The sequence below is a fragment of the Marmota marmota genome, unplaced genomic scaffold (assembly GCF_001458135.2).
Source record: "Marmota marmota marmota unplaced genomic scaffold, marMar, whole genome shotgun sequence".
Taxonomy (NCBI): domain Eukaryota; kingdom Metazoa; phylum Chordata; class Mammalia; order Rodentia; family Sciuridae; genus Marmota; species Marmota marmota.
Window position 1 is genome coordinate 43,737,386 of NW_025999853.1, and position 22,741 is coordinate 43,760,126.

General features: G+C 40.2%; 1 protein-coding gene and 1 long non-coding RNA gene across 2 annotated transcripts in view; both read left to right on the top strand.

Annotated features, from left to right (window-relative positions):
• Positions 1–2,359: 2,359 nt before the first annotated feature.
• Positions 2,360–8,407, top strand: LOC125617625. Its single transcript, XR_007348702.1, has 2 exons — positions 2,360–4,038; positions 6,726–8,407. It is a non-coding gene; the product is annotated as an uncharacterized LOC125617625 (long non-coding RNA).
• A 6,752-nt stretch (positions 8,408–15,159) lies between these two features.
• The window catches only part of Ppm1h (protein phosphatase, Mg2+/Mn2+ dependent 1H), a 222,834-nt gene continuing 215,252 nt past the window's right edge, over positions 15,160–22,741 (top strand). The window contains exon 1 of the mRNA XM_048808381.1: positions 15,160–15,173. Coding sequence (XP_048664338.1) covers positions 15,160–15,173 — 14 coding nt within the window. The remainder of the gene's footprint in view (positions 15,174–22,741) is intronic.

A 22,741-nucleotide genomic window follows, 5' to 3' on the forward strand; every position in this document is an offset into this window, starting at 1 on the left:
GTGTTATTGAGTTCTATAGTTTCCTTATTCAACTTTTGTTTGGAAGATCTGTCCAGTGGTGAGAGAGGTGTGTTGAAGTCTCCCATGATTATTGTATGGTGGTCTATTAGACTCTTGAACTTGAGAAGAGTTTGTTTGATGAAGATAGCTGCACCATTGTTTGGGGTGCTACTTAGGGAAATGCTCACCAGAGGTCCCAGTGACTTTTCAGGTTCAAAGAGTCATTGTGACAATTTGCTCATGCTCTGCATCCTCGCTGCAGCAGTGATTCTTGCTGTTCATGCTCTGGCCCGTGAATTTTTTTATTCCTTAACTTCTGCAAACTCTTCCTTTCTGATTTTCTCATCACCCTCCCTTTTCTTCTCAATTCTTACTTAACTACTACTGTTCCCTAAACTTTCTAGACCCCCCTCCCGCCCTTCTTCACCATTAACAATTTTATCCACACCAGTTTCTTTGGAATTTGAGTTTATCTACAGCCTCGCCTGTCTTCTGAAGTCTCCACATGGTCCCCTCTGCTGTGATCATTCCTTCATCGTGTATGTTTACATGAGTCTCTGAGTTTATATCTGTTTGAAATGTGAGCGTCAGTTACAGGAGCTGTAGAGGATGTGGTGGTTGCTCCAAGCCCGTGCATCATTTGCAAGCTAATGGCTTTTGACAGGGCCAGGTGGAGGCCATGGGATAATGCTGAGCCCTCCCTGTGTCAATACCTAGGAACAGCTGGGGAACAAATCTGCTTTTAGTTTCTGGAGCCACATTGGTTTGCTAATAAAATGCTGTTATGTAGGTTTTGGGAACATAAATATGTTCTTTTCTTGTTCAATTATGTTTCAGCTGTGGGTTGTTGTTGTTGTTATTTGTTTGTTTGTTTTTTGGAAAATTGCCATATACCAAGTTAATACTTGGCATTTGTCTTATTAGCTTTGCTAAAGCAAAAAAAAAAAACAAAAAAAAACTGATGGAGCTTGTGTGTTGATTCAGAGTTCCTTTTGGGGTGCCATAGGTAAAATGTTAGCTACTCTTATACTGTGTTTCTATTCCTGCCAAACCTTCTGTTCTGGTCACTAATGCTGCTCACCAATGGCTTCCACTTCTCTTTCTGCCCACATTGCTGTTCACTTCTCCTGTCTCAGCAACTGGTAGCCATCTAAATTGTGGACACTCTGCCCTCCCTGAGTGAGGAGACAGAACCAACCTGGAATGGATATGTAGAGTATATGAGAAATACACCTCTGTTACTGACTCTGAGGTAACCCATCCTTCTGGATGCTTCTCCACAAATGTTGTCTATACTTGGAAAAGTAAATGGTTGCCTAGGGAATGAGATGGTTCTAGATTTTGTTACCACCCCAGACTGTAAATTAGAACTGTGGAGAAATATTTCTCCAGGAAATGAATGAGTTGTGTAGCTTCACAAGTGAGTTTTCACTTATCTGAATTTCTAATTACAATATTTTCATATAATCACCATTTTGTTGCTTTTGCAGACTCATGAGAGTCTGAAATAGATGTCATCTTTCCCTTTTTTAATTGAAAAAGGAAAACAAGTATGTTCCTCACAGATTTAATAAAGACAGTCAACAAGTGCTTTCAAGTGCTGTGGGAGACTTTGGGAATTAACAGTGACCAAGACAGAACCTGGGGTTTGAAAGATTAATCTAGCAAAGAAGATCAACCAGCTGTTATAGTCTCACATGGCAAGTGTCATCAGAGGAGGAAACAGCCTGTTAGGCACAGGATAGGAGGGCCACCCAAATCTGAGCTTAGGAGAAGTTCTCCTGGAGAGGTGACTATTCATGTGTTCACCAAGATTTGTGAGACACCTCCTTGGTGCTAGGTATGTGGTAGATGTTGGGGATAGAGAGGAGAAGCATGATCTCCCCTGCCCCGACCCCTGCCAACTTTATGGTCAGACCTGAGACCTGATGGAGGAATGGGGATGAGCAGGAATTAGCTAACACATTCCCTGAAAATGGAAATCAATGTGCCAAAGTCTAAGAGTAAATAAATACTAGGGTTGGAAGTTGAAGCTCAAGAAGAGCCAGGAGAGAATGGCTTGGCTCACAGGAAGAACTCCACACATCACTATTCAGTAACACTGGATGACATGCTGACGGAATTAAGGCTGGGAAGTCAACTATGCAAGAGGACAAATTTCTTGGATAAATATCAATTAATGAAACAACAACTATAAAACACAACTACATATTTTGGCGGGAGGGTACCAGGGATTGAACTGAAATAACATCTAATGAAACAACTATAAAACAAAAACCACAGATTTTTGGGGGGAGGATACCAGGGATTGAACTGGGCACTTGACCACTGAACCATATCTCCATCTCTAAAGTGTATTTTATTTAGAGACAGGGTCTTACTAAGTTGCTTAGGGTCTCGATAATTTGCTGAGGCTGGCTTTGAACTCGTAATCCTCCTGCCTCAGCCTCCTGAGCCACTGGGATTTATAGGCATGCACTGCCACACCCAGCAAAAAACTACAGATTTTTGAATGTTATGTTTGATTTTAAAAATTATTAGATTTTTAAACTTGTCTTTTGGAAGAATAAGAACTTTTACAGAGCTGGTTTTAAAAGTTGTCAAAACCAGTGTAATTTTACAACTTGTAATATTGTTGGGGAAAATACCTTTCAGATTACCAGAAGGTCAAAATGCTCAGTTTTACTAGCTCTGCTTATTCTTTTGAATGCTCTCTAGGGACAGTATAACAATTAGCCATGTCACTATCCCTACCCCTACCTTGAAGAATTCTGGTGATTTTTATTTCAGTTCTTCAGGGTTTGGGCTTTGTTTATTTGTTTGTTTTGTTTTACTAATCTGCTTATCTGCTTTATAGTGTTTGTGAAGAAGGTTGGGATAAGACAGTGACCCCTGGAGATTTTCTATTCCATATCTTCAGCTGGGAAGCCTAGCAAAAGATGCTGAAATACTTATGTAATTCTTTTAGTTTTTTGTCTTGAATCTTTATTACTATTTTTTTTCTTTTTGGGGTACCAGAGATTGAATTCAGGGCACTCAACCACTGAGTCTCATCCCCAGCCCTATTTTGTATTTTATTTAGAGACAGGGTCTCACTAAGTTGCTAATAAGCACCTCACCATTGCTGAGGCTGACTTTGAACTCATGATCTTCCTGCCTCAGCCTCCCAAGCCAGGATTACAGTGCTCTGTTTGAATCTTTACTACTATTTTAAGTCAGTGGTCTTTTTGTTGGAAAAAGGAAAGACTAGCATTTACAACTTGGAATGGATGTAAATTATAATTTCTTGAACAGCACCGTCATGATTGTGCTGAGGTCCACAGCCCACTGTGCTTTTATAACCATTTGACATTTCGCCTGTGAGTTCTTTGTCATCTCAGCTGCTGTGCTGTATGTACTTCACAGTTTGCTGGCTTGTGCTCAGGTGGTTTGGATTGATTCTTCAGATAAACTAGTACTGCTAGAGAGAGATAACAGTTGCTAACACACATGAAAGGTGGGAGGTGATGGCCATTTTTATTATCATGAGACATCTTTAAGCCACTGCTAAGCCCTTCTTCATCAGATAATCCTCTCAATTAAGGTGGGTTAGGCTGGAGAAAGGGTGAAGATATGATCAGAACTTCCCATTAAAAATTGTCATCACAAGCATCAGATCTCTGAATCTAACATGCTCAATTATTTTATGTAAATGTCCCAAACTTACTACGAATAAGGACAAAATGAAGAAAATTTCCAAGGAATTAGTGTCCTTTTCCACTTGAGAGCCCCACCTCCAGTACCTGCACTTGACTCTGTTGCTGGAAAGTTCTTTTGAGGAATTGATGATTTTTAATCCTAGAAAAGGATTAAAATAGAAATATTTATCACTGAGCAACATCTCCAACCTCCCCCACTTATCCCCACCCCCACCTTTTTTTGAGACAGGGTCTTGCTATGTTGTTTAGGGTCTACTAAATTGCTGAAGCTAGCATCAAACTGGCAATCCTCCTGTCTTGGCCTCTGGAGTCAGGAGGAATTCACAATATGGGATTACAGGTATGTACCGCCATATCTGGCATAATTGGGTTTTATTTAATAATATGACCCACAACACCCCTCACACCCTGGGCCCCCTGGTTTCTTCCTATTTCTCCTCTCCCTGTGCTTCAGCCACTTTCATACCTTAGCATTTTTCTCCAAGTCATGTTTCTTCTCAGCTCCATGCTTTCTACATATTTGAAGTCTGTGACATCATCTGTGAAGAATGGCCTTCCTAACACTCTCACCTGCTTAATTGGATTGATTCTTGAGCCTCAGGTTTGAGCTTGCAGAGCCGACCTTGAAAAGGTCATTACTGCATCCCAGGACCCATGACTGCCCACTCCATTTATATTTCATTTATTTCCCCATGCTCTTCATAGCCATGGTTACAATTAGATCATTTTAAATTCTTAGATGTTATCCATTATGATACGGACTAATGAATTCACCACACTTACATTTTAAGATGCATCCTTTCATTCACCACCACATGCCAGGAGGTGTTCCAAAGTCTAGGTAAATGTGGATAAAGCAGCCTCTGCCCACAGTGAGCTGTATTCTAGTGGGGGAAAGAGATAATAAGCAAATAGCTGTGGAGCACTATGGCAGATAGCCCTGAGCACTGAGAGGAATTAGGAGACAGAGAAAGAAGACAGCTGTGTTTCCTCAGAGTGTGTCAAGAAGAGCCTCTGAAAGAGGTGACTGTGCACAGAGTGAAGGACAGAGTGGCCATGTGGGTGCTGGGCCCTTAAGAGGGTGCTGGGCAGCAGAAACCACAGCTGTGGAGGCCTCAGGATAGACATGAGTTTGGTGTGTTCCTGGACCAGCAGGGAAGTCAGGGTGGCTATGGAGAAGGGTGTGGAAGAGAGAGTTGTAAGAACTGAGAGCACAGGAGGACCTAAGTCCAAGGCCAGTAGAGGCTGAGTGGGAAAGTGGTAGGGGATTTTCAGCCCAGGAAGTTGTGATATTATGTTTTAGAAGAATGGTTTTGGTCACTGTCTAAGGCATAAATGGTCGCTGGCAGAGACAGTAGCAGGGAAAATAGTTGGAAATTTTTATGTTTGTGTTAGTCAGCTTTCAGTCACTGTGACCAAAATACCTGACAAAAACAATTTAGGAGAGGTTTATTGTGGCTCATGGCTTTAGGGATTTTTAGTCCATGGTCAACTGACTCCATTGCTCTGGGCCTGAGGTGAGGCAGAACATCATGGAGGAAGAACGTGGGGAAAAAAAAAAAAAACTGCTTACCTCAAGACACACCCTGAATGACCCACTTCCTCCAGCCATGCCCCATCTCCCTACATATACCACCCAGTAATTCATTCAAATTATGAATCCCTTAAATGGATTAATTCACATTTTAGGTTATAGTTCTCCTAATCTAACCGGGTCATCTTCTGCGTTAACATAGGAGCATTTGGGGGACACCTCACATCCAAACCACAACAGCTTACTCCATGAGAAAGAGGATGAGGGTTTGGGTCAGGGCAGTAGTAGGAGAGGAAGGAAAAGCAGAGGGATTCTAGATCTATCTTGAAAGGAAAGATGGAAAGATTTACCGCTGAGAAAAAGAGTTGAGGGTGATTTTAGATTGTTTTGGTGTGAGAAGCTGGGTGAATGGTGGTTCTACTTGTAGTGTAAATCAGGGAGCCTGGGTCAGGGAGGAACTGGTGTCATTTGGTCCTTAAAGAAATGGGCAACTGGATTCGTGGGTCCAAGTTCTGATCCTAGCCCCTTCTAGCTGATGCTTGATACAGGTTTCCTCAACTGGACCAGAGAGTGGTTGTATCTCATAAGGTGCTTGTGAGGATCAAATAAGTGTGGGAAAAGGTGCACCATAGAATTTTAAAAATCAGTGTTATAGTTTGAACATGGACCCCTAACTTCATGTGTTGGGAACTTAATCCCCATGTTCCTGTGTGAATGGTATTTGGAGGCAATGTGAATGGTATTTGGGGAGGTAATTAGTATTAGATGAGAATATGAATGGTGTCCCCATGACAACGTGATTGGTTTCAGGAGAAGAACCACCCAAGCTGCCTCACCTGCCCTGTCTTGCTTTTTGGTGCCCTCCACCTGTTAATTATGTAGAAACAAGCCCTCATGAATGCCGGCATGTTCTTGGACTTCCTGCTCTCCAAAACCATGAACCAAATAAACTTCTTCATAGATTATCTGGTCCCAAGTATTTTGTTACAGCAACAGAAAATGAACTACGTCATCTGTTAAATTGTTAATTGTAATTGTTTGGTATCTACCTACTCTGGAAGCTCCTTAAGGGTATGTCTGTAGCGGTTTACTGATCTGTTCCCAGCTCTAGCACAGGCAGGGCACTTAAAAGGATCTTATCCTTCAAAAAGTTACAACTCCTGCTATGATTCTTATCTACTTTGGTTTCTAAACCAGCATATTTATGTCCAACCTTATATGGCTTTCTTGGTTGTTTTTCTCCATTTACAAGTTTCTATGATGTAGACATGGGTGTCCCCCAAAAGTTCCTGTGTTAATGCAGAAATATTCAGAACTGAAGTGATTGGATTGTGAAAGCTGCAACGTAATCAGTTTCTCTTAGTTTGAATAGACTGGGTGATAACTGTTGGCATGGGGGACATGGCTGGAGGAGGTGGGTAGCTGGGAACATTTTCTCTGTGACCCTTTCTCCTCTTCCGTCTTCTTCTTCCTGGTTGCTATGAATGAAGCAGCTTTCCTCCATCATGCCCTTCTGCGATGATGTGCTGCCCAGAGCAATGGACTCAGCTGAACATGAACTACACCTCTGAACTGTGAACCAAGGAAAACTCTCCCTCTTTTAAGTTGTTCGTGTCAGATGTTTTGGTCACAGCCATGCAAAGCTGAATGACACACATATATTCAAGGTGTGGGTAATACATGACTTTTATTTAGTAGATATAAATTTTTCTTGCCTCTTCAGATCTTTTTCAATAAAAATAAGCAAGGCTTAATTCCTGATGACCTGTTACATATGCACAATTGTAAGAAATTCAATAGATTGTCCTCTGTTTGTCCTCAATACTTATTTTCCTCTTGTGCACTATATTTTAAAATAAATGGAATGTTAATTTCTTTTCTGCCTTGAGCTTTTAAAAAATGATCTTAATTGCTGTTGCCCTAATAGATTTAGAGTCTGGTTTAAAGCCTTTACACTGTGTCCTAATTGAATGTAGGGTAATATTGTGGAGACAGTCATGAAGGGGAGGAGGGTAGTTCTTTGTCAATCTCTGGGACCTATGCTCCTTGCTAGGCACCCTTCCCAGACCTGGGTCCAAAGGGAAGATGGGTATGAAGAGTTCAGCACATGGGTTTGGCTAGAAAACAGAATGAGCATGCATGCTTCCTTGACACAGGTACAGAATCAGATTCTCTAGGTCACACATAAAGCTGTTGTGATCCATCCTGGGGCTGATATAGCCCCTAATGAGGGAAGTACTTGTTGGATCAACAAATGAGACTTAGATAAGATCTTGTTTATGCTGCTTTTTTTGGTTGCTGATTTCAGAACCAAGTTTTCTGTGTGTTTTATGCTGGGTTGGAAACCAGGGCTTCATGCAGGCTAGGCAAGTGCTCTACCACTGAGGTATGTCCCCAGCCTCAGAACCAAGGTTTTTGATTTGGCAGTTCATCTGAGAAACAGCTGTAGACAGGCAGGCCCAGTAAGAAGAGTGGGACAGAGAACTGAAAGGCAGCATGGGACAGAGGAAGAGCATGCTGGCTGACCTGAACCTATACCAGGACATTTGGTTGCTATGATGACCTTGGGCACTTTGCTCATTTCCTCAGAGCTCCATTTTCTTCATCTCTAAAGCTAGAGTGATGAAACCCAGCTCTCAAGAGTCATGAGATAATGGAAATTTCCCCCCACAATGCTGGGCTCATGTTGGTGCCCAATGATACCTACCATTCTCGGTCTGCCTTTCTCCCATTAGTGAGCATTCCGATTGCATGTCTTAGTTGGGGTTGGGGGACTAGGACATAGAGTTGTAGCAGGAAGGACACCCAACCTTTCCAAAGGAAAAACATTATAAGGGGAATAGTTTCCAGGAATGGACAGACCCAGGGATATGAAGGTGATCTGTTTTGGATTAATCCTTTCAGGGAGAAATAAGCCAAGGGATCTTTGGAGTGATTCTCAACTCCATGTTCTCCACATCAAAAACATCATGATCATATTTAACTGCTCTGAACACTTTTGCCTTCTCTGTCCTTTCAGATTCACCTTGTTTCAAAGCTGAAACAGAAGCCATGTGTCACAGGGCTACACGTGTCCAATTGCATTTGTGTGGTAACCTGAAGCCAGGGTTGTCGAGGTTAATTTCCAGTTGTCCCCGTGTCCTACTTTTTAATAAACTGTGGGGAAGAACTTTGATCAACTGTGTAGCGTTTCTTTTTCATGTCTTCTTCTATTGTTACCTTTATCTTTTGTTTCCTTTGGTGGTCATTGGTGTGGAAGGAGTGGATTGCTGTATTTCCAAATGGTCTTTCATGTGGAGAAATGCAATTTACATCCTCTAGACATTCTGTTGGTGACCCAGTTCATGCATCCTTCAATATCCAAGGAGTGTTTGTTCATGGAGAGAAGCATGAAGCACCTGCTCCTACTTTTGCTTTATGCTCAAATGGTTAAATCATCTAAAACCAAATTCTGAAAATCAGTTTCTCAAATCTATTTAAACACAGATTGCAGACTTAAATCTTTGAACAGTGTAAACTACTGTGATGTCTCTAACACTCAATACTGGAAACAATGCATAAAGATCCAGATAACATATAATACATTTAAACCTGTTCTAAAACACCAACACCATGGAAGTTCTTAAATTTTCTTACTTTCGTAGGTTTGCGGCAACATATATTTTGATAACTCCTAGGGTTAGAGCAAGGTGCATTTTGAGACTTTCCTAGGGATACAGTAGTACAATAGTATATTTCCACAATGACAGAAGCTTATTGGAGCCAGGAAAATAGTATGACCAGCTGAGGTGATAGGATCTAGTTATCAGCTAATTTATTTTTCGTCACCTCTATAGTCATCAAATCTAAGCCACTGGTCATCTAAGCCTAAGCCCCATTTGAAACAAGATTTCAGAGCCAGGATTTGCATACAGCTCCTAATTCTGGCAGCATGGTACTCATCCCAGAAGGCTTTGTTTGCATGTTTTGCTCGGCTGGCATTTTCTAGACCATTGTCCATCACAGTCAGGTCTGCCTGTAGTTTGGCATTATTGGAAGCTAACACATACTTTATTACTCCCTCCAATCAGTAAGGCCATCTAAGGATATCATCTCCTAGGATACGAGGGATGAAGTCCGCTGTTAATGCACCTCTTATAATATCTAGCTCATTCATCATTTTGACACTGTTCAATTTTCTTTCCCCTGGTTGTTCAATGTATTAAGGCCTTCTGTTACGAGTGTGCCCTCCACTTTTGCTCCAACTAATATTACCAAGCTCCCTGCTTTCACCCTTCTCTACTTAAACAGATAAATATTTATTTGATAGGAAGACCAAACACCTAGTACTCTTCTATTTCTTAAAATCAAAAATCAAAAGATACTCTTTTTCCCTTCTTTTGCATGCTTTCACCTCACCGTGTAATTTATGTGAACTCTTCTTGTGGTACTGTCATGACAAAATCATGCCTTTCACATTTGGCTTGCTTTCGTATTTTTGATACCCATGTGTCCCATCTTAGTCAGTGATTTGTCTTTCCCACATTAGCCCTGTTCTTGAATGCCTTTTACCTTTCTGCCAATCACAGTTTGGGCCTTGCTCATCCTTCATTTTTTTCCTGCCCCAAGATATGTAATTACTTACCCTCTAAGAAACCCTGGTTCCTTTCTTTGGAGAACCTTTTGACACCAAAATCTGGCTGCTAGTTTTATTTAACAAGTACTTCTATGATGCTTGCTGTATGCCAGATACTGTTCAAAGCTCTTTGTAAGTACTGTCTCCTTTAATTATTGTAACAACCTTGTTAGATGGGTTCTGTGTTCGCTTTCTATTGCTTTTAATAAAATCCCTAAGAAAGTAAAAGAAAGGGAGGTTTATTGGGGCTCGTAGTTTCAGCCCATGGTCCCTTGGCCTTCTGGTGGGGAGTATGTGGCAAAGGAAACTGCTCACTTGGTGGCATCAGGGAAGCAGAGAGAGGAAGGGGCCTGGGTCCCTATGTCCCCTTTAAGGACACTCCCCCAGTGACCTTACTTCATTCCAGGTCCCACCCTCTAAGGTCCCACCACCTCCCAATGGCAGCACAGGCTGGTGAACAAGCCTTCATTCAACACAGGAGCCTTTGGGGAACATTCCAGATCCCTAGCCGATACTATTACCCTGTTTTATAGATGAGGAAACTGAAGCCCAGAAAGATAACTTGGCCAGGGCCCCACAACTAGTAAGTGACACAGCCTGTGTCTGAACCCAAGGAGTCTGGCTATGAAGTCTTTTCTCAGCTGCTGATCCTGCTTCTTGTGAGTACCCGGGAGAGCTGCTGGCAGGGGAAGGGGCTGCTGCAGCTGTTGGGCTCCCTCAAAGGCAGCCTAGAAAATATTTCTTGTAAAGTGCATAGGTTTTCCTCCATTTTTCTCAAGAAGTAAATATTTCAAATACCAAGATATCAGTATTATGCATACTGCTGTTTTATGTCAGAAAGGAAGAAAGATAATTGCCAACCCAGATATGACACAGTGTTCATAGCGAAGGCCCTGGGTGCCTATTGGTCACTACCTCTGCAGCTCTGAAGTTTCTTTCATCCTTAACTAGAGAGGCAGTTCCTCCTGCCTGTGCTCTCGCTGTTTGGCATCTGACAACAATCCTATTGTTTTGTCTCATGACAAAACATGCACAGTTGCATCTACTGATGAGTTTCTTTCTTCCTTAGGGCCCAGGAAGCAGTCAGTGGCGGCACTGTAGGAAGATGGGGCACTGTGGTCCTTTATCTATAAGAAATGCCAGCTCTGCTGACAACCAGTTTGGAACCCCACCCCTCTGTGGGTGTTTTGTGTACACAGTCACTTCTTGTTTCAATGCTGACTCTCCTTGAGCCCCTTTGGAAGTCTTTTCCAATGGTATCTCAGTTCCACATAAGAAATACCACCAGTGCATACACTGTCACGGAGATGGTGACAATGTGAATAGTATTAACCAATGCCAGTTTGCGTTTTGTTTTTATACTCTGTTCTTTTTACAGTATGAGGTTTTATCAGCCACTATGATCCTTTATTACAGGATGACTTCAAAAGAAAGAAACTCAGAAATATATTACCCAGTAATTGGGTAGAATATGAACATGTCAGTGTACACTAGATTCTAAGAGTTGCCCTTAAACTTCTCAGAAATGGATGGCTCCCTTCCAAGTCTGTTTGGACTAAATGTTCACATAAAATCTAGTTACTGGGTAATAATTTGAAAGTCTTCTATTCACTTGAACTCTGCACATTACCTCCTGTCACACATAGCACTGAGATGGCAACTAGGCACACGGTGCTGGTTAATTGGAACTATATGAAGTTTACCAATCTTAAGTTGGTTATTAATGTCTAATTTTTTTGCTAATGGAGACACTACAAGTAAATAGCTATGCTATCATTTTCTCTCAGACCAGATCCGAAACTGTAAAGTTCTTATCCTCTGTGGTTGACACCTGGCCTTTAGGCCCAGTTGTTATTTAACCAGAATTCATTTTATCCTCTATGATTATTTTCTTGCTTCTTTCTTCAAATATCACAAAAGCAATCAAGTAAAATGAGATTACATGGAAGGTGGAAGTCTTTAAATAATAATCCAGTCAAGCACGAGCTTGACTTCCTGTTGCTTTGACTTTAGCTAAGCTAGGTATTCTCCTTTTAGAGTTTTTGCCATTGACAGGCTTCCACCCCTTCACCAGCTGTTTTTGTGTTAATCTTAAGGCATTAGAGAGGCTTTCAGGCTTTGTGTTGATGGAAGTGTCTCTAAAGAAATGGATGACACTCCTACTTCTCGTGGGAGGAATTTGGAATCTGTGGTGTCTGAAGTGCAGTGGCCATCAAGTTTCATTCTTCCAGCATAATTCCTGGTCTATCCACTTGTTAGTTAGGAGGGGGTTGACAATATCCTTCATATTATGTACAAAGTAAACTCTACATGATGGGCAGTATACCTGTGTCCTTCCAAAAAAAAAAACAAAAAAACCCACAATTTGGTTGCTCACTAAGTATCCCATAGAAAAGCAGTGATGAACTGTTCAGGCTAGTAGGATTCATTCAGCCCACTTGATGTGTTGAGGTGTTCCACTGGCCACAGCTATTGCACTGGTATGATTGTCTTTAAACTGTGGCTGGATGTTTCAGATCATGAGAGGGCTCCATCTAAAGAAGGTTCTCACTGGTTCCATTTCCACTACCATTCTATCATGCTTGGAAGCAATAATAATGATTAAAGTCATAGAACCTCAACTAGTTATTCAGCCCTTCCTGTGTGCTGCCATTGGGTTAAGGGTTGTACATTTATTATCTTAACTAATCCTCAAAGTAATTCTGTGTCAGGACTGTTACTGATAGAGGACAGACAGATGTGTGTGGTGGGAACACAAGGTAAGGGAATAATTTTATGAAATGGGCCCACTCTGCTGACCCCCACATGCTTTCTTTTCCAAGAAGCAATTTACTTGCAGCCCTGCCTGGCTTAAGTGGACAGGATATGTCACATTCCTCAGTAAACTGTTATCAGCAGAAAAAATGCAGGTCCAAAATAATGTCGGTAAGAGGAACTCTGGAGGGGGAGACTTTTGTGATCCTTTTCACAGACCAGATTCAGGAACTGAGGGAGATAAGGATAATTCCTCCGAACTGTAAAATCTATAAGAATTTATGGTTAAGAATCCAATTAGAACCAGTCAGCATGGGCCAAGTGACCTAGAGTTATCATGGCAGTGGGGATTTGAAAGTCTGATCTCATCCTGCTCTCAGTCAAAAGTCAAGAGGTGGACCTGGGTGGGACTCTCTGGAAACTTCTATGGAATCTCCCATAAAACTAGAGTGCAGGAGAGGCACATTATCCTTCTCTTAAGAGGACCTATTCTCCCTTGAGTATCTCCCTTTTCCTATCTCTTCAATAAACTCATACTCATTACTCTGAGCAACATGTCTGAAATCTTTCTAACTTGATTACAAGAATTGAAGTTTTTTTGGGGGGGAGGCAGGTCTTTGCACTGTCTCAGTTTCCCAGAAGGCCCCAACCTTACCATAGATGAAGAATTGCCTCTTAGAGGTCAAATAATTTGTCCAGTGCCCCAGCCTACAAGAGTAGGAGACAGCACTCTAACCTCTGACGCTGCCACTAGAGGTGGGGTACCCCAGTAGAGCATGGCTTTTAGTAGGCTGTGCTAACAGGGACTGAGATGAATCTGGGGTTGTGAACTTTTTCAGGAAAATGGTCGCATGTTGGGCAGTCACTAACAGTGCTAGAGTATGTCTGCTTTGGTAACTTTTTGTAAAATCCCCCCAATTTTTAAAAGCTTATTTAAAATCATTTCATATATTGGTTAATCATCCCTTTGAATGAACCCTTTAGAGTAAGCAAACTGTGTTATAGTTAGTTTATTTCTTGTTTGTTTTCTATTTTATCATCCCATTTTATTCTAACCTGAGAAGCTTATGTCAGAATTGTAGCTGGTAGAACTTTATCCTCCGTGTCTTAATTTGGAAGCAAGATCTTGGCCTTGCCCCCTGCAGCTTCAAGGGTTAGTGGCAATCAAGAGCCCCAGGGATGCCTGGAGCTGAGGCTCTTTCTGGTCAAATCTATCTGTCAGGGACTTGCTACCATGGCACCTTGAAGCATTTTAATAGTCATTAATTAGCTATCCTGTATAGAAAGGATTTTCTTCACCTGTTAGGAACGAGTCTCACTTAGAAAACAGCTCTGCTCTTACCATTCAACTTGATAGCCTTCGTGGTATAAGCATGTGTGTATCAGCATGGTTGCACTTTCGTAGAGGCAGATTTTATAAAGATACATACAATTTTAGAGTAAGTACTACTGGCAGTTCCCATCAGCACAAAAATATAATGTTACCCAAAAGGCCTCTGTTGCCTGAAGGCACAAACTGCCAGGGTTTCTCTTTGGCTTGCTTCAGATTTCATATGTGAAGTGGCAAGATTTTTATGAAACTAGACAGTAAGTTCCATTATTAATGATACTCGGTCTTTTTCTCTAGTTCAAGAAATTTAAAAATAGAAATATGAGAACTAATTAGAATTGGTTGCCGATAATTGTCATTCCTTCATTTTAAATGTAAACTAACCTCTTAAGGGTTTTGAAAAAGTGGCTTTGGGGATTTGGCTGGTGCCCATCAGGGACATATGCTATCAGTGAATACTATCATTGTGCGACTGAACGCTCTCCACAGTGATTGGAAGGCACAGATTCTCAGGACTGGATTCTTTGTTTTCAGCAAACTGCATCTCACAAAAAATATTATCAAGTTATATGGAAATAGAGGTGAATGATTGGCATTTTTTAGCCTCTAAGTTTTCTGTGCCCCAAGAGCTTGTCTGAATTTAAGTGGTGGTGAAGGTAAGAGAGAAAAGCCAGGGAGTTGGCTGGAGAGGATGAGATCTGTGATGTGACTTGGAAATTACATCACAGCATATGGAGATAGAAATATGTGGGAGCATTGACAAGAGGATGCTCATATTTGCCCTTGGGCTCTGGAAACAGAATTGATTGGTGAGATCATCATAACAACCAGGCAGGAAGACTTTGAAGCTAGAGAGACCAGGATTTAATCCATTCTGTACTACTTCCCTTGTGACCCAGTTCAGTTTCCTTCCCTGGCCTCTGGTCCTGTTTTGTAAAATCAGGAACTGGTGTGAGGATTAGGTTAGATGACATGAGGATATGCCGGCCACAGAGAAGACGTTCAGAAGACATTAATGCCCCTTACCAACCCTCTCCACGTACGGCTTTCCTCTCTTGTCCTGATAAGGATATCAATATTCAGAGAAATTAAATGACTTGCTGGAGTTGCAGAATTGAGGCTATTTGGGCTTCTATAAGAAAATACTGCAGACTGGGTGCTTATAATAAACAGCAGGAATTTGTTTCTCAAGTCTTAGGGACTGATGGTCTGAAATCACAGTGCCAACATGGTGGTGTTCTGGTAAGGGCCCAAGAAGGTTGCATACTGCTAACTCTTTCTAGTCCTCCACATGGTGGCAAGAGAGGGAGCTCTTTTGAATTTCTTTTATAAGAGCATAATCTCATTCATGAGGGCTCCACCCTTATGATCTGATCACCTCCCAAGGGCCCCATCACAATACCATCATATTGGGGGTTAGCATCTTAGCATATGAATTTTAGGTGGACATAAACATTTGGTGCATTGCAAGCTCAGATCTTCAAAGCCCTACCCCAGACTGTTGTATAGTTTTACAGACATATTGGGGAGTGGGGGGTGGACAGGGAATGTGCACAAGCCCACTGGGAAATCTTGGGCATTTGAGCTTTACCTGTTTAACAAAATGATACATTGTGTGCACTGATTTTTTTAATTAAGGAACATAAATATTACTATTATTGCATGTATTACTGTCTTTATTTTATTTTGTAGTACTGAAGATTGAAACCAGGGGTGTTCTACCACTGAGTTAGATTCTCCAGTCCTTGCTTAAATTTTGTATTTTGAGACAGGGTCTCACTAAGTTGCTGAAGCTGGCCTTAAACTTGCCATCTTCCTACCTCAGCCTCCCAAGTCACTGGGATCACAGATGTGCACCACCGTGCCCAGCTATATTACTGTTAATATGTGACTTGGAATCATCCCCATCTCTACATATTGACCCTTGGTTACAATTTATCCCTGATAGTGATCAAGGTCTCCTGACAACTCATGAAAAAATCATGGTGTATCTAGGGCCTTTCAGTGGCCTCCAAATGGTTTACCCCAATTGAAGCCTGTTTCTCTTTGAGTGGAAGGTTGACTTTCCTCTGTTCTCCCTTCAGCAAGGGATGCAGAGATCACAAACTCGAATGTGTGTAAACTAACAAGGCAGATTGCTACATAACCAGAAATGATAAATTTTGAAGTCTGTGTGAGTCACCCAAGCATTCAATGATGCGTTTCAGGAAGTTGTTTGGAGAAATGTGGGTTGATCATTACCGAATAAATTTTTGCCTCTATCTGGCAGCCTTTTTGAAGCTTCTTTACAAGTCTGCCTGGTTTCTAAATTTGGAAAAATCTGTGTATTTGAACCTTGAAAAAGACAGTCTCTTAGCAACATGCAAGAACTAGGGAACAAATTAAGTAAGACGTGTGTTGTGATTTGTGTATGTTCTCATTGTTTTGAAAATCGCCCTAAAGGTAGGCATTTCTTAAGCTAACATTTGATAAATGTGACTAAAACGTACAAGAATGTTTTTCCTCCTCTGTGCCTTTTTTCTTTGTCTCCCTATCCTACATTTTTTGCCACTTGGAGTACTTATGTGGGCATTTATAATTAAAAATTAATTAAAAGTGTCTGCTTGGAGGACTTTCTGCTCCATATTTAATTAACTTAGAAAACACTGCTTGATAAGCAGATGGATCATTTAAAAAATGAAAACAGAGTTCACCCTCATTTTATGTATCTACAGTAATCCACTTAATTAACCTTGGAAACATTTTGCACCCGTTGTGCCTCTGTAGACAAGGAAATGCAGAAGTGTTTGCTGCACCCATTCAAGGGTGATGCTGTGCTATATGCTATAGCTTGGCTTTTTTTTTGCTTGTGAGGAATGGCTGGTGGTTGGCAGCAGAGGGGAGGAGCTGCTGTTCCTGAGCTGGGCCTGGTGATCCAGCAGTGGCTGGGCACTTGGAGCTTGGTCACTTCTTTTTTCTGTCCTGCAAGTGATAGGCTCTGATTCCCTCTGCACCCCTGATGTGTAGTTCCACAACTTTGTACCTTGTTTCCCACATAACTTCAGCTCAGCAGGATCCCATCATGGCTTCTTAGGGAGCCCCAAGAATTCACTGCTTTTTCTGGTTCAGCTCCCACAGCTGTTTGGCACATCCCTCCTGTGTTTCTTGGTTTACAGTCTTAAGCGAATCTACTTGACCAAGCTGACATTTTTTTTTCCAGCTGAAATTAACGAGTGAGGCCACAAAGGTGGCTATAGCCCTTCATAGGACCCATGTTCAGAAAATGGCAGCATTAGCATGATCTGTGGGTGGAGTTTTGGCCCTTCAAGGTCAAAAGTTCACTCATCAGCCACTTGTGCTGGGCCAGGTGACCAGGTCAGTGACTTCAACCAGTTTGAGCTAGACAAGGTCACCTCGAAGTTCTTGAAGAAGCAACTTGACTTGTACACAGTAGCCATGTATCAGAAGTGTTATCTATAGCTAATCTAGCAGGGGTCTATTACATTTTATTCAGCTAAGCAACTTCTAACATCAGTGATAAGCAACTAGAAACAAATAACATTTAGGGTTTATTCAGATTTTCTCTCAAGGTTTCAGCATAAATTCTGTTGTTGAAGCCACTCCATCCGTGATACTTTATGAAGGCAACCCTAGCAATAAATACAGCTGGTTAGGAAATTTTTTGGCCTCATAGCTTTGGAGCACATAAGATTTCTATTATTCATTGTTATTCTAAAACTTTTTAACAATATAACAACAGGCCTCTGGCCAGATTTGATCCACTTGACCATATTTTGATAACCCCTCATTACACCTTAACACAGGCTTTTTCCTTTTCTCTGTGTATGCATTTTTGGGGATGGAACCCAGGGCCTCAGGCGTGCTAAACATGTGTTCTTCTGTGAGCTACACCTCAGCCCAACACTGGGTGGTGAGGAGTGGGTTACTAAGAGGGCAAATGTGGAAGATGGTGAAGACTTGAGCTTGAAGTCTCAGAACTTCAAAGAAAACAAGTCATAAGGCTGATCCATATTAAAGGGAGGGGGATAAACTTTTAACTCTGGATGTGAGGAGTAGCATGCATGAATAGTATCTGTCTTTGGAAATTTTTTTTTTTTTACATAAAATAAAGCAGTGTTCATTTATGTCTCACTATGTTCCATTGATTCTGAGATGTACATTCCGCCCCACATCTTTGGATTTCTGAGGTTAGGATGTATCTTACTGTTGACAGCATCTGATCACCCCTGGATACCCAGTATTGATATGTGTTTTTTTGTTACCTGTACTTGTACAAATTTGGACATAGCAATTGTGTTTATATATTCTTGGTAATGCATGTGTTGAGCTTAATTGCTTATAAAAGGTCCTCAAAAACATTATGATTCAACACTAGAACAAAGTTGCTATATACAATAAAAAGTTACAGAAACAGTGACAAGATGTATAGTTGATATTAGTGAAGCACATTTTTGTTAAAATGACCTCAGTTGCTCTTTTGTTTTGCAAAGAAACAAGAACTTTGGATAACTAAGATAGAAAATAAGTAGGTAAAGTTTTATCATAATTAAGGCAAAAACATAGCCTCCCAGAAGACAAATTATGCAACTAAAATTAGGAGAAATTGGTAGATCCATTGAAAGAGATGAAAGGAATTTCAAAGCAATAAGAGATTGGTATGTCCAGTTCCTAAATTGCATAAGACTGTCATCGAGCTATGGAACAGAGAGTCATCAAACTTACACCAACTTTGGACTGTTTTTTTTTTTTTTTGAGAATTTTAATATTTATTTTTTAGTTTTCAGGCGGACACAACATCTTTGTTTTTGTATGTGGTGCTGAGGATTGAACCCAGGCCGCACGCATGCCAGGCAAGCGCGCTACCGCTTGAGCCACATCCCCAGCCCACTTTGGACTGTTATTGCTGCTTATTTTGTAGTGATCTGTGACTTACTTGAGCAAAACTTGAATTTAGTTAGAAAGGAAATGCTGATGAAAGACTCGGTGTTTTTTTTTCAAGGCTCTAAAGTCTTTCTGGAATGTTAAAAGCACCAAAGGAGGTCAAGGTCATGAGCACTGGTTATGAAAAACAGTTACTACAGTTCTGCTTTGCATTTTTGATGGTGGAACATGCAGCCGTAATAATCTTAAAGTACAGAACAATTCCCAAGAAAGAGTTCTTCCCCAAAATTGTTGTGCACAAGCACACATGTACATATACACTTAAGCCAAACTGAAGAAGAAATAAAATTGTTTGGAAAAACCATTCCAGAGCCCTGCAAAGCCCACCAGAATATAGTAGGTTCTTGATTCCTTTCATAGATGAGTATCTGAACTGTGAAGAATAAATTCACTAAAAAGTACATTGACCTGCTATAATTCTGTTGACAAAACTAGACAACTGCTATCTTTGTGACGCTTTTGGTTAAAAAACATAAGAGCCTTGGTTATCTAAAAAGCCTTCTTCTGTTATACCAGGTAACAACAAGAAAGTGCAACCTCAAAACTGGTGTGCTAAATGTAGAATAGCTAGATAAAAATGTCCCCAAAACAATAATAGAGCATCAGATGGAAGAAAATGGACATCAGAAACTGAGTTAAAGTGATTTAGGAGAGTCAAATGTGGTCTGTGAAGATGTGTTATAAATATCTAAGTCAGTTTATTTTTACATAGGTACATGATTGATAATAGACTTTTCTAAAAGCTTTTCCAATAATTATAAGTGACAAGAAAGCATCACATCATGATTTACTTGGCAGCATCTTTTTTGGGATGTGTGCAGACCGATGGTTCATCTTATAATCAGTTGCATCTTAGACTAGATAAACACGCCAGGCACTGATGTTAAAGTTGCTGTTTCAAGTTTTCATGTTTCCAGTCTAGGTTTGATGGGATATTTCTTACCAAGTTCCAATGTGGAAATTCATTTTCCCAGAAAGAGTGCATAAGAGCAAGATTATGAAGCATTTATATAACTCTTATGGAAAAATATACTTCAGATTCCTAACAGCCAAGTCTTAAAGGAATTAGATATTAGACTTATTTTCTTGCTATTTCACATGTGTATTTACATATTGTCAACAAATCAATAAGTGCTGAATTTACTGTATAGACTCCATGAATAACCATTGAAAGATTTTAAAATAAGATGAAGTCTTCAGTTGATAATAGCTGTTCCCCTTTTAGCAGCTGCTAAAACTCATCCTTGTTTTCATGATGCCTAGAGATAACAAATGTTCAAGAATTGTTTTATTTTTTAAAATAGACTTTATTTTTTCAAGCACTTTTAGGTTCACAAGAAAACTGAGCAGAAGATACAAAGCCTTCCTATTTCCCCCCCCCCCAATCCCCACACATTTATAGCCTCTCTCATTGTTAGCATCCCTCACCAGAGTGGTACATTTGTTACAAATAATGAATCTACACCAACACATCATTATCACCCAATGTCCACAGTTCACATTAGGGTTCATTCTTGATATTTTGCATTGTATGGATTTAGACAAATGTTTAATGACCCTGTGTCATTAAACATTTGTCTAAATAGTACCAAACAGAGAAGTTTCATTGCTCTAAAAAAACTTCTGAATTCTGCCTGTTCATTCCTCTCTCCCCTCTAAACCCAGACAACCACTTTTTCCTCATCAAGATAACCAATGTTCATATCTTTGGTGACTAAAAGTGCCACAAAGATAACAATTGTCTAGTTACTCCAATTCTGGAAATTCTGGTACTTCAGGTAATTCTGTAGTTGGAATCATATAGTACGTAGCCTTTTCAAGTTGGATCCTCTTACTTAATAATATGTGCTTAAGGTTCTTCCATGCTTTCTTGTGGCTTGTTAGTTTCTTTTTTTTTTTTTTTAAACACTGAATACACCATTGTTTGGGTATAACACAGTCTACCCATTCACCTACTGAAGGGCATCTTGGTTGCTTCCACATTTTAACAGTTGTGAATAAAGCTGCTATAAATATCCATGTGCGAGTTTTCATGTGAACATAAGTTTTCAGATCCTTTCAGTAAATACCAAAGAGCTCAATTCCTGAATGATATGGTAAGAGTATGTCAGAAACCCCAAACAGTCTTCCAAAGTGGCTGTGCCATTTTTGCATTCCCAACAGTAATGAATGAGAGTCTCAGTTGCTCCACATCCTTACCAGCCTTTGATATTATCAGTGTTCTGGATTTTGGTCATCTAATGGTATTTAATTGTTGTTTTAATTTGCATTTCTCTGATGGTGTATATGATGTGGAGCAGGTTTTCATATATTTATTTGTCTTCTGCATATCTACTTTGATGAGGTGTCTGTTAATGTCTTTGGCTTATTTTATAACCAAGTTGTTTTCTTATAGTTGAATTTTAGAAGTTCTTCATATATTTATGGTAACAGTCCTTTACCAGGTACATATTTTGCAAATATCTTCTGACAATCTCTGGTTTCTCTTTTTAATCAATTGACAGTGTCTTTCATAGAGCAGACTTTTTTTTATTTTAATAAAGTCCAGATTTTCTTTTCTTTGAGAGTTTGTGCCTCTGGTGTTATATCTAAAAAAGTCTTTACCAGATTCAAAGTCATCTAGGTTTGCGCCTATGTCATCTTTTCTAGGAGTTAAAAAGTTTTCCATTTTCCGTTTAGGTCTGTGATCTATTTGGAGTTAATTTTTATGAAATATGTAAAGTCTACATCTAGTTTTTTTTATTTTTGCATATAGATATCCAGTTGTTTCATTACATTTATGGAAAAGATTTATATTCGTTCCATCATCTTTCCCTTGCTCCTTTATCAAAGATCAGTTAATTATATTTTACATGAGCCTATATTTCTGGACTCTCTCTTCTGTTCCATTGGTTTCTTGTATTTGTCTGTTCCTTGACAATTCCACATTGTCTTGATTACTTTGGCTTTTGTCTTGAAGTCAGGAAGCATCACTCTTTCAATTTTGTTCTCTTTCAATACTGTGTTGGTTATTCCAGATCTTTTTCCTCTCAAACTTTAGGATTATCAACAATCCACACACACAAAAAAATGATTTTGTAATATTTTGACTGGGATTACATGAAATCTCTAGATCAACGTGGAAAAAAACTGACATATTGGTATATTGAGAACCTTTTCATTTTGATTTTGAAATTCTGTCTCTGGAATGGAAGTGGGTCTTGACCCACTGCAGCCTTAGCTGCAGGTAGCCAGGCTACAATTGACTCAGCAGTTTTGGCCATGACTTCTATTCAGGCGTTGCTGGGGATTCTGGATGGTTTAATTTGACAGGAATGGTGTATGTCACTAGAAACCCTCTTTCAGGTCATATTCAACTGCCTGAAGTTTCAAGTCTGTGTTCAAGAATGGAAGCTCTGGAACCTCCCTGAAGTTTCTAATCCTGGCTGCATCTCCATGTATCACTTTGAGGATTTAGTGCTTAGCGAACACTGGCCATTGTTACCTGGAATGTTAAATGGTGCTTTGTTTGCCCATCTCTGGCCTAAGTAGTTCCCTAAGAGCAGCAAGGTCCACAGCTTCCTCATTTCTGGCTTATTCACTTACAGGTGGTCAAACTGGTCTTTCTGTCTCTTTCCACTCCATTACACCATTGTGTTAGTCTTCCCTTTGAAAGTACCAGCATGATTCCATTGCTTGTTAAATCAAAACCACCATGATTAAGCCCTCTGTTTTAACAGTTCCTGATCTGACTGGACTTTCTAACACATCTCTTTGTATAAATGGAATTTTCAAAGACTAGAAAATCCCAACTATTCTGTGATAGGGATTGAAAGACTTTAATATGATGAAATATTTGTAATGAATTGCTCCCCCTAATTTGCTGCTTC